General features: G+C 34.1%; 1 protein-coding gene across 4 annotated transcripts in view; it reads left to right on the forward strand.

Annotated features, from left to right (window-relative positions):
• The window catches only part of RASSF6 (Ras association domain family member 6), a 46825-nt gene that overhangs the window by 31668 nt on the left and 3184 nt on the right, over nucleotides 1-11973 (forward strand). For 3 of the 4 annotated variants that reach the window (XM_078003483.1, XM_078003484.1, XM_001103698.5), the window contains 6 exons: nucleotides 1639-1733; nucleotides 4038-4222; nucleotides 7157-7258; nucleotides 7579-7630; nucleotides 11569-11687; nucleotides 11792-11889. In XM_078003483.1, the coding sequence (XP_077859609.1) occupies nucleotides 1639-1733; nucleotides 4038-4222; nucleotides 7157-7258; nucleotides 7579-7630; nucleotides 11569-11687; nucleotides 11792-11889 (651 nt within the window). The remainder of the gene's footprint in view (nucleotides 1-1638; nucleotides 1734-4037; nucleotides 4223-7156; nucleotides 7259-7578; nucleotides 7631-11568; nucleotides 11688-11791; nucleotides 11890-11973) is intronic. The other variant, XM_078003485.1, reaches the window with a different exon arrangement.

Raw genomic sequence — 11973 nt, forward strand, 5'->3', positions numbered from 1 at the left:
TATTGGACCACTTTTGGCCTCCTATATTTGTATGACAACACTAAGCTGTCACATCTTCCAGGGTCACCAAGAATTTGACCGACATCCTAGGGATTCTTATCTTTAGCCCTATGAAATAGCATCAGGTTACTTTGCATTTTTAGTTTCTGTTTTTCATTGGTATTGACTTTTCCATTCCTAACCCTCCTTCTATGATAATTATGTCAGCCACTTTCTGATTATTCAGCTGCTATAGATTGGGGGAAATGGATTATTTTATCTGCCATAAGACTAATTAGATTCTGAGTCAGGACCTGGTAGTTTTCCTTTGAGTTAAAGTTACTACCTATAGTTGGGCTTTATGACATTTGTTTTGATTGGCTGTATTCTGAACAGTACAGCTTGCTGGAAAATTAACAAATATATTAGGATTACCTTCTCTACCTCATAAGGCTATTGTAAGACTCAAATGATATAGTAGCCATAAAACAGGCTTCAAAAGAATCCAAAAGTAAAGAGGATAAGGGGTGATTTTTTTCATATTCACTACGATTAGTTTTAATAAATTTTTTTTGTTGCCACCAATGAAATTTGGGTAGAGTCAATGCCGCAAATTCCCTATAAGTGGAATATATTTTAGTCATAAGGAAAACAGACATTATTGAAGAGATTCTTAGGTAATAGCATCCATTTGCCTAGAGAGATCCAGGAACACCTTGGGTCTCTAATGGTTCCTGGCCCATCAGGAATGAAATGGATACAGATGCTGATGATGATGATAATGATGATGATGATAATGATGATGGCAATGGAGATGAGGATAATTATAATTATTGTTAACCTATATTGAATGCTTACTATTTTCAGGGCACTGTTTCAATAGTTTTATACAAATTCACTCTTTTAATCCTCAAAACAAACCTATCCTACCTCATACTATTATCATTTTCATTTTACTGATGAGGACACAGGCACAGAGAGGATAAGAAACTTAAGACCAGATAAATAAAATAAAATTGAGTTTTGACCTGCTGTAAAAACAAACATTTGTCAGGTTTTATTTATTCTGAGCACTAGAATGCACTTAAAATTGTTAGTTTCTTTATGAAATCATAATTTTCTGGCAGAAAACTCATATATTTTCCTTCTTTGTAAACTACATTCTTCATGGTAGTCAAGTGCCTTAGAAGATAGGCATCACATTTTATTATTTTAGAACCACTCTACCTAACAATGTTTTGAATGCAAAAGGTACAATACATATTGACAGGATATATAAAGAACACTTTTATACCTAAACTCTCCTAAGAGTATTGTGAAATATCTTTATAACAATTGATCATCTTGATTTTTACTAATTCAATTTGGACATATGTTTTACAGAATCTATATAACTTGTGTTTCAGTATGTAACTGAATTATTATGTCAAGAAGATAGCTCTGTAAAAGTACAGGAAGTATTTAAAACATATGTTGACCACTTTGGTATGAATATATGAATATAATTTTAATAATATCATAAAATCATTATAACTTTGGATGATATATCCACCTACAGAGGCCCACAGTATTACTGTATTAATATTGTAAATCTGGAAACCATCATAGGCTTCAATATGAATGGAACTGATGTTACATACAAGATTTATTACTTTTTAGAATGACACGCTGGGGGGAATTTGATGATCTCTATCGTATTAGTGAGCTGGACAGGACCCAGATTCCAATGTCTGAAGCAAGGAATTCCCAGCAAGGTCAGTATCAAAATCTTATTGATTGGGAGACTTAATTTTTAATTAATGTAAAGTATGACCCCATATGTTTCCCTGAAATCTAACCTTTTTCATACTACTACACAATAAACTCTTGTTTTATATGTATATATATTTTTAATATCTTAGGAACATAGTAACTTAAGTCACTATAGTATTTGTATGACATTTAAGAACCTTACTTTTGTATATAAAATATAATTTTTTAAAAAATTATATTACATCACTCAGATTTATTAGAATAGGAAGAGCTAATAGTTTTAATAAAGTGTGTATTCATAAAATTGTTCAATATCTTCCCCAAAGATTAGAGTCATTTATTATTCTCAATAGCTTTATATGTTAGGCCAAGCCCATCAGACCTAATTCTGTATCTTTTTAGAAGTTGAACGTTTTTGTTAGTTAATAGGTATTTCAATAACATTACTTCTCAGAAACACACAGATATTCTGGAGTCAATTTTATATTTGATGGAGTTATTTCAAAGATCTTTTTAAAAGAGAAATATACTTAAGGATCAAATGGATCCATACTGAACTTGGCAAACCAATGGGAAATGCCAGCTCCAGGGATGTGAGACATTAGCAGTTGTAATTATAATGGTGATGATGTAAGAGTAATAACAATGCTATTGATAGCTGTAATCTGTTGAGACTCTTCTAAGTATCAAGCATAATATTTTGTATTTTATATGAATTTTTTCACGTAATTCTCACATACACATAAGATTCAAAGAGTAGTGGATGCTGATGACTGAAGCTAGAATGAGGGGTGGTGGACAGGGTTCATGTGCCTGAAATGGGGCTGTGATTTACAAAGTCAGTTCAGTGTGAACAAGAGTATCCTACTAGCATTAACTTCACAAGCCTACCAGCAACTTGAAATGTTTGTTTTCTTTTTCTTTTTTCAAATCATTCTCAATTTCACCTCCTCTGCTACTACACAAGAACCCAGATCCTATGACAAACATGATGTTCTTTCCAGGGTTCCCTTATCTTTATCCCGTGGGATCTTTACATCTTGTTAAATATGGGCCCTTCCAATTATCCTTTTAAAAATATATATTAAACCCAAGGAAATCCCAGTATCTTGGCATCAAAGACATCATAAAAATCTATTTGTATTTTAAACAGCAGTGCTGGAGAAGGAAGAAATATCTCATGCCTATTTGATGATGTTCTAATTACAATAGAAAATTATTTAAAATCCTAAAGTAAAATAAAACACAAATGCCACCTAATGGCCTTATTCTTACATATGAATATGCATAGGAGAGGAAATTGAAAAAGGCACTATCAACTGGATACAAGCAGAAAGAGGGGCAGAAGTCAGGTTTGAATCTTCTGCATCTTAGGCTAGTAACACATCGTAGCTCCATTCAATTCCATTTAAACACCTTCTGCCTACTCAATAGATACTAGAGCTGTTCAACACTACACTATAATTTTATACTCTAAAATCTGCTATAAAAATTGTAATAATTCAATAACCAAATTTTGACTAATAAATCATGAATCATTGTTAAATATACATGACTCGATGAGAAGAAATAATAGGATAGTGGGCAACTAAGTGAAAAAGTCATTCATACCATACTTTTGGAATGTTCTAAAAAGAATATAATGTGAATTACCTTTGTGATATATTACAAATAGTAGGACTAGTCCAAAGCATACCATTCCTTTTGCTTTTATAAAAGATGGGAACAAAATCTTTCAATGCTCCACATACCATATAAATGGCTTCTCAAAGAGCTTTCTGTAGTTTTATAGGAAAACTAAGGCCCAGTGTTTATTTTTTAGGGAAAGCTCCAATGAACTCAGGCCAACGTATAATAAGGATCCAGACCTGATTCTATCATTTACGAGTACTATGTCCATAGGAAAGCCACTTCAACCCACTGTACTTTTTCTTACCTATAAGAGATCAAACCTGATAAAGTATTGGGTTTATTCCAGCTCTAACATTCTGAAATGCCATAAAATTCACTCTGCAATAAATTAAGAATAAAGGAATGCCCAAACTCCAAACATGATCATTGTGATCATTTCTTATGAAACATAAGAATAAGACATAAGAATTTTATATGAGATACTGGCAGAATTTGCTGAGTCAGTCTCAGGCAACATTTAATAAGTAAATATGCAGCTAAGCAGTGGACTATAATGCTTTTACACAGCCAGAAAATAGCAATATTCCTAAAATTATGAAAGCATACACAAATCCACTCAGGATGCTAGGAGACAGGCAGCTAAATGATATGAGCTTATAATCTATTCTTCCCAGACTATTTATCTTATCACAGCAACACCTTGAAGTCACATGCAGAGGATGAACCAGACTCCCCAATGCTCTATAGAACCATGAGTGAAGCAGCCCTGGTGAGAAAAAGGATGAAGCCTCTGATGATGGACAGAAAAGAAAGACAGAAAAATAGAGCCTCTATTAATGGACACTTCTATAACCATGAAGTAAGTGGGTTACAATTCCATTAATGTAATATAAAATAAGGTTCCCTGTTTCACTAACGATACCACTCAATTCAATTTGCAATTTAAAGTCATAATAATAATAGTAGCATATCTAACGTTTTGGGGGCACTCTCTATGTGCTAGGTATTAAAGTAAATGTGTTTTAAATAGATTTTTACTGAATAATCCTATTAATCCCTAAAACAATCTTATGAAATAGGTACCATTATTTTCTCTACTTGACATATAAGCTAATTAGGGTCATGGAGATTAAGCAATTTGTCTTAGATTATGCTACTTTTAAGTAATAACTCTCAACCTGAACCTAGCTTTGTCTGACTCCAGAACACAAGTTTTTAACCAACATGATGGATGAACTCTATCTAAGTGGCAGACACTCTGCCAAGCATTAAAAACATGCAGATGAGGCAACTGATGTCTCAGCCAGCATGAAGCTCAGGGACTGAGCAGGGAAACCAACATACCAACAACAATATTGGAATAACGTAAGTGCCACAAAGAGGTTGGATCAAAGGACATTTGAACATGAGCATTTAAATAAAAGCCACAGGCCAATGTATTCCAATAAATCGTACTTCTCATGTTGCCATGTTCCAGGTCTTTTACCTATACACATACCCTTTTTATGTAAGTGTAGCTGTAGTTTAGATACAATTCACATTCCGTTTTTTCATTTAATATGTGTTAAATTTATATGTGCCTTTCCATAGTGCTTGTAAGACATTACATTCTGCTGAAGGTAGGAAATATATCATCATTTTTTTCCAGAACTCAAATATTTTTCATGTGATGTACCTTAGCAATCATTCATCACTCCATCTCATAAATACTTAGCACTCACACTGTGCCAGGTATCTTCTGAGGCCTTTAAGAAGAAATAGGAACTCATTGCTTTGTAGGCTTTTTCCTGTAAGGATTTCTACTTTATTTCTTCTTCTTCTATTCTTCAGAGGTATCAATAGTGTGTCTTTGGAGCCTTGTGGGGAGAAACCTCTCTTCTCAATTCTTTATTCATATCAGAATTTTAGGGTTCCAGAATCATCCTCATAGCTATAAAGTAGCATCGATAGTCCCCCACAGAGAGGCAGCTACAAATTGTCTTGGTTCCCTCTTCTCAGAAATTGTGTTATATGTCATTATCTTGTGGGGTAATTTGTGTTGAAGAAGGAAAGCCACACTGCTCCAAGCAAGTGACTTTCAGATTGGATCACTTGTGCTGAAAATGAAATTGACACTAGGTTGGCAGCACAGAATGGTGGTAAAATACTTGGGCCCTGGAGTTTGACAGCCTGGTTTTACATTCTTGCTGAGCAAGTTTAAAACGTCCTCAATCTCTTGATCTTAGTTCCTTCATTCTTCTTACTTTACAAGGTTGTTGATTGGATGGAATGAAATGAGGTAAGTTAAACATAAGAATAGTACCTAGCACAAAAAAAGAACTCAGTTTACATCAGCTTATGTTGTTGCTGTTGATTGAATGAGCTCAAGCTGGGACTATAGATATTTTACACAAATGTCATTCACTGTAATTTAATAACTAGCAGAAAACAATACAAACAAAAAAGAAAAAACAAAGCATTCTATCAATAATTATACGGTGATGGACATATAGGAATTGTAGTGGATATATTTCTTAAGTTGCTATGTGTCGTGAGATATGTTTTTATACTATGAAGCCCCTTGTTAATGCCAATATTGTTAAGCTATGAATAATGCACATATTAAAGGCTTAGATTGTCTTATCTGGAGATTAGTTATGGTGAATATAACTTCACCAGTAGTATATTTCTATCCATGCAATACTAAATGATAACAGGTTTCATTATATGTTTTGGCCAACACAACTGATATAAAGACTGTGGATTTAAAATATTGCTCTGAAAAACAAATTCACTGTATGTTGACATTTTAGAAGGACTCTTAGAGATTATTTAGTCTTACTCTCATTTTATAAATGAAGTCATTTATCAAATATATGTTAAGTGAGTCAATAAAGATGTTAAGTGAGTTGACAAAGTTGGAGTTCATGGGCAGTTAGTAGGCACTAAAATCTAGGTCTCCTGAATGGTAATCTATGTTATTGTCATACTGCATGAAGCTTCTTCACATAAACAGCATCAAACCACATGTACAACATATTCTCAACTTAGCGTGGGATGAACATGTGGTTTTCCAGGGCTCTATAGAAATCGTAAATGTCACAGAATAACTTATCAATGCTCTAAAATGTCTACAAATAATGAATTTTCTCATACTTATAAAAGTGTATCCTAGACATTCTCTATACATCTTCTCAGAAAACTTATTTACGTATCCATATTTTTACCACACAAATGCCGTGTGTGTGTTACATGTGTGGATGTTATATACCTGTGTGTTTGTATACTTTGATGCTAATTTGCTGATCTCTCAAATCTCTCAAATAAGATATAAGACTTATCTTTTTAACATTCCACTGAGCCACCCCAAAACCCACCCATCTCCACGTCTGCTGAACCCACCCTCTACAGAGCCTTGGAATACTGGGATATTGTGCATATAAATAAAATATATGGAAATAAATCCTTCCTTGATATCTCTTTCCATTTTTAAATACACATCTGGTGACATTCTTTCTTACTTATTTTGAAATCTTCAACTGCACTAAAGAGAGATGTAATTGTCCAGTGAAAATGTTATAAGCATCCTCAAATGGTGTGTTACCTAATTTACTCTAGAAACAATATAAAGCTGCTTAAAATAACACATAATATTAAAAAACAACAAAGAAAAGCAAAAAAACAAAAACAAAACAAAATTTTTAAATCGATAACCTTGGATTATTTTTTACCCTATAAGAAGACTATGTTCAAGATATTGACTACCCTTAATATAATATAATTTTAAAGACTTATATGACAATTCTTTTTCTAGACATCAATTTTCATTCCAGCCTTTGGATCAGAAACTAAGGTCAGAGTAAACAGTAACATGAGAACTGAAGAAGTAATAAAGCAACTTCTCCAAAAATTTAAGGTAACCTTTATTACTTAACTGAGCTATAAACATATTATATGTAATTCAACTGTAAATACATAAATCCACTCTTCTGAAAAAGATCTACGAACGTGTAAATCTAAATTGTATGTTGAGTACTGAAAGATTCTTTCCTCTGTATAACACCTTTTAGTAACTATCCCTTGAAAAATTATATAATTCCCATAAGAGCAGAGAAGATTTTATGTCTAAAAGTGAAAAATGGAAGAGAGAAAACAGACATGATTTGGGTCTGGTCAGGTTAGAAAACATCATATAACAACAAAGAATTTATATTTGTTCATTTTTTCCATTGACAGATTGAAAATAGTCCCCAGGATTTTGCTCTTCACGTTATTTTTGCGACAGGAGGTAAGAAAGTTTGATCACACTTTGTACCTGACTCTAAAGTGTTACAGTTTGCTGCCCAGAGGGACGGCAGAAGAGCAGTTTACCTCCTTCTGTGGAGAAAGGGGAGGAATGGGCAGGAAGAAAGGAAGGCGTAGTCTTTAGAACACTATCTATAGTCAATAATTTTAAAGAAAGATAACTTAAGAATAAGGTATCCCTGAAGGGTTTATTATATGAAAGAGTTTGCTTGTTGGCCAGACATTAAATTATCTGAATGGAGATCAGAACCCTCGGGAATTGTTATGCACTTTTGTCTTTGCTCATCTCTGTAACTTTCTTTTTGGCTTTCCTTTCTGAGTGTCACTCAGAGGAGTCACGATTGCACACCTGTTCTCTCTGACATTGATATTGCCTCTTTTTTAGCACAGGGTCTGACACATTGCGGGAGTGCTATCTCTTCCTCAGTAGAGATGCATATTGAGAACTTTGTGGTAGCGGGTGAAAGGTTAGAAGCAGAACTTTGGGAAGGCACTATAAGTGGGATGCTAGGAGCATGCTAGAGAGATTAGAGAAAACTTAAAGTGATACTGAAATGAAAGTTTTTAAAACTTCACAAATGAAAAATTTTATGTCAATTTGTAGAAAAAAAACTCATGCTATAATTTAAGTGTCAGAATGTTTGAGCCAGAAATTTATTAGAATAAAATAATACATTTTGATGCCAGAACAACCTTAAGAAAATGGAAGCTGTATCTCCAAACATATATAAAATTAAATTTCTTATAAATAGAAAGCTTAAAGATAAGATCTATTTTTTGGAAAATTCTAAGGGCACATATATATTCATATTCTCTTTGTTTAGGAAAGAAAGAAAACCAAAAGATATAAAATAAAGGGTAGCAATATTGGACTGTGTAACAATTTAAAAGATACAAATAGTAGATTACAAAGAACATTGTCAATGTACTCCGAAGATTAATAACTATAATACCAATAGTTTCCTACAAAAGGCAAACAATTCAACAAAAATAGAAAAAAAACATGAAAATACAATTTAAAGAAAAAGCTATAATAACCAGTTAAATAGTTTCAGGAAAGTCTTAAACTCAGTGAAATGCAAGTAGCTAAGGAAATGCAAGCTCAAGCCACACTGTAATATTATCTTGCACTTCTCAGATTGGCAAAGTGCTTTAAAATGATTCTACCTGTGGCTGACATGCATCGGGGTAAAAAGATATTTTTATGCAACACTGGTGAAAATATGACTTTCTCTTTTTTGGAAATTATTATTGCAATAGTTATTAAAATTTACAGTATATATGTCCTTTAACTCGACCATTCCGCTTGTGAGACTCTATCCCACAAAAATGTAAGCCCTAGTGCTTACAGATTTATGTGCAAGGCTGTTTATGAGGACAAAAAGCTAAAGACAAAGTTACTCATACTAGGGAAATTATTAAATAAGTGATTATTACGCTGCCATTGGATGGAATGAGTTAGATTTATGCCAATAGAATGGAGGGAACTCCATAATATATTTTAAGTGAAAAATGCAAGATGTCTAAAAGTATATATACAAGATCCCATTTTTTTAACAAACAGTTACAAGCTCCCATTTAAATATGTGATATATGTGGTCATATGACCAGGGAGAAAGGCATGGAGTGATAAATACAAAACCATTGAGATAGATTACCTGGTGGGGGATTGGGGAGATGCAGATGAGAGGATGACAAGGGGAGTGGTGGGCACAGTGGCTCACGCCTTTAATCCCAGCACTTTGGCAGGTTGAGGTGGGCAGATCATTTGAGGTCAGGAGTTTGAGACCAGCCTGACTAACATGGTGAAACCCCGTCTCTACTAAAAATACAAAAATAATTAGCCAGGTCTGGTGGTGCACACCTGTAATCCCAGCTACTCAGGAGGCTGGGACAGGAGAATCGCTTGAACTCAGGAGGCAGAGGTTGCAGTGAGTCGAGATCGCGCCACTGCACTCCAGCCTGAGTGACCGAGGGAGACTCTGTCTAAAATACAAAGAAAAAAAATGATTTTTTAAAAGGCATGTACAATAAAAATAGCAAGCATGATATGGTTACGTTTATGTATTATGCGTTTGTGTGTGTGCATAGAGTTGCTTGAAGGGGACACTCAAAGGGTAATGCAGCATATCTTAGGGCTCAGAAATTCCAGTTGTGCTTTACCTCCTGCTTTATACTTTTCTCTTTTGTTCCAATTACAATAGCATGCATGTATGAGGAAGGGAATTTTTTTTAAGGTTTAAAAAAAGCAGTTTTATTAAGAAGTCTTAAATGTTGTGTGATAACTTGAACAGCTAGGTTGTACAAGATTTGAAAATTCCCTCTTTGATGCTCTCCAAGACTTGGATTCCATTCACATGCACCTCGTTCTTTCCTCACACCTCTAACTTTAGCCTGCAGTTGAGCAGAAATATGGCTTAGTTTTTTTCCAGTCATTCTTGGGCTCCACACAAGGTGCTGGACCTATGAACAAACAAGTGTGTTGCTTCTATAAGAAAAAAAAGTCTATTTTTATTATAAAAAATGTAGTTCTTTATAATTTCACCTATAAAAATCCCATTTTCTTTTATATTATGTGTCAAAATTTTGTATATATCCATAACTGAGGATAATAATAACTAGGACCCTTTAGGGACCAGAAACAGAGAAAAGAAGAGAGCATGTGGCTCCTGTTTGGACAGTAATCTGGAAAACAGAGATAGTGGGTTTTAACTTTATAGCTACAAAGCCCATTACAGTGTATCTCACATTGTAGTTCATTTCAGATTACCTATAAAGTTCATTTAAAATGCAGATTCCCAAGCCCTTCCAGATCAGGGGACAACTCTAGGAATATGTATTTCTAATAATCATCCCAGATGATCATAAAGCAGAATCACGAAGCAAGAGGATACTAAACCAACTTAACATTGAACCTGAAGGTCAAAAGAGGGTTCTGGTGGGTGGGTGAGAGGAGCTAAATTGTCAAGGCTTCCAACTGCTTCAGAAATGGCAGAGGAATTAGAACAGTAAACACTGGCACTGTGTAAACAGGAATGGGTAATGTCACTTTAATTGTGAGGAGGCTGAGCTTCCGAGTTCTAGACTCTCTCTTGACTTTTCCTGGGATAAGTCCAGCTCAGGGAATGAAAACAGTTCTCACTGTTCTGAAGAAAGTAAGCAAGGTGAGGGAGAGAATGAGGAAATAAGATGAATATAAGGACACTATGTTTTGTTCATGCTTCATTCTGATAAAAATGAAATCCCATATGTGAAACTACTTTGCCAGAAAGCTATAAGTACTTTTGTAGCGGGAGTATTTATATTATAACTTTTGGAAATTTGAAGTTCTGGAAACATGCCAGATGGGAAGGTATTTTCCTTCTCTATCTCATTTTCGTGGCTGAATGGATTAAGCCCACAGATGAATAAATAATAAGGATATTATTGATCTCAAAAAACTCATGAATATTTTTTTAAAGATGAGCCAAGAATTGGGTGTGGAGTGAGACAAAGGAAGAATTGAAAATAATTACATGGTTTCGGACTTGAACAACTGGAAAGATGGAATTACATCAACTGAACTTGGAAAGAACCAATAAATATTTGTTGTATGGATGAAGGAATGATGGAATGAAACCTAAATAAGTATTGAGGCATGTTGCTTTAGAAAAGGCCTATCAGACTGGAGATTTGTTTGAACATTCTAACCAAAGGAAGGTTGAGTTCTTTGAGACATTAAGTCAAACCTTGAGATATAGTAAGAGAAAGAAGTTCATTTAAGTTTTAATTTCAATTTGCTTTTTTGAATAATTGCCTCCTGTTGCAGGTGCTATTTTTTTTCACAGTGAGTTAAATAAGAAAAATAAATTGGAAAATTATCTTCCTTCTTTTCCTCCAGCATGAACTTCTGATTGTGGTTGATTCTTGTTTTCACTGCAGAACAGAGACGACTAAAGAAGACAGACATTCCACTACTGCAGAGGCTCCTGCAGGGACCTTCTGAAAAGAATGCTCGCATTTTCCTCATGGATAAAGATGCAGAAGAAATTAGCAGTGATGTACGAATACTATCACTCTGAATCTGTTTTTTGCTTCCCTCCTGACTCAGCACCTTTTGCATAATTGTTCTGCTTTTTGTTTTCTTCTTCTTCTTCTTTCTTAGGTGGCTCAGTACATTAACTTCCACTTTTCTTTCTTGGAATCCATTCTTCAAAGATTAAATGAAGAAGAGAAAACAGAGATTCAAAGAATAGTAACAAAGTAAGTCAAGAACACGCATATTGGATACTTGGTTCTTTAATAGTCCAATGCACAAAATATGTCAATTTTTAATCGTCTGTCTTC

Source organism: Macaca mulatta, chromosome 5 (genome assembly GCF_049350105.2).
Source record: "Macaca mulatta isolate MMU2019108-1 chromosome 5, T2T-MMU8v2.0, whole genome shotgun sequence".
In the NCBI taxonomy this organism is placed as follows: domain Eukaryota; kingdom Metazoa; phylum Chordata; class Mammalia; order Primates; family Cercopithecidae; genus Macaca; species Macaca mulatta.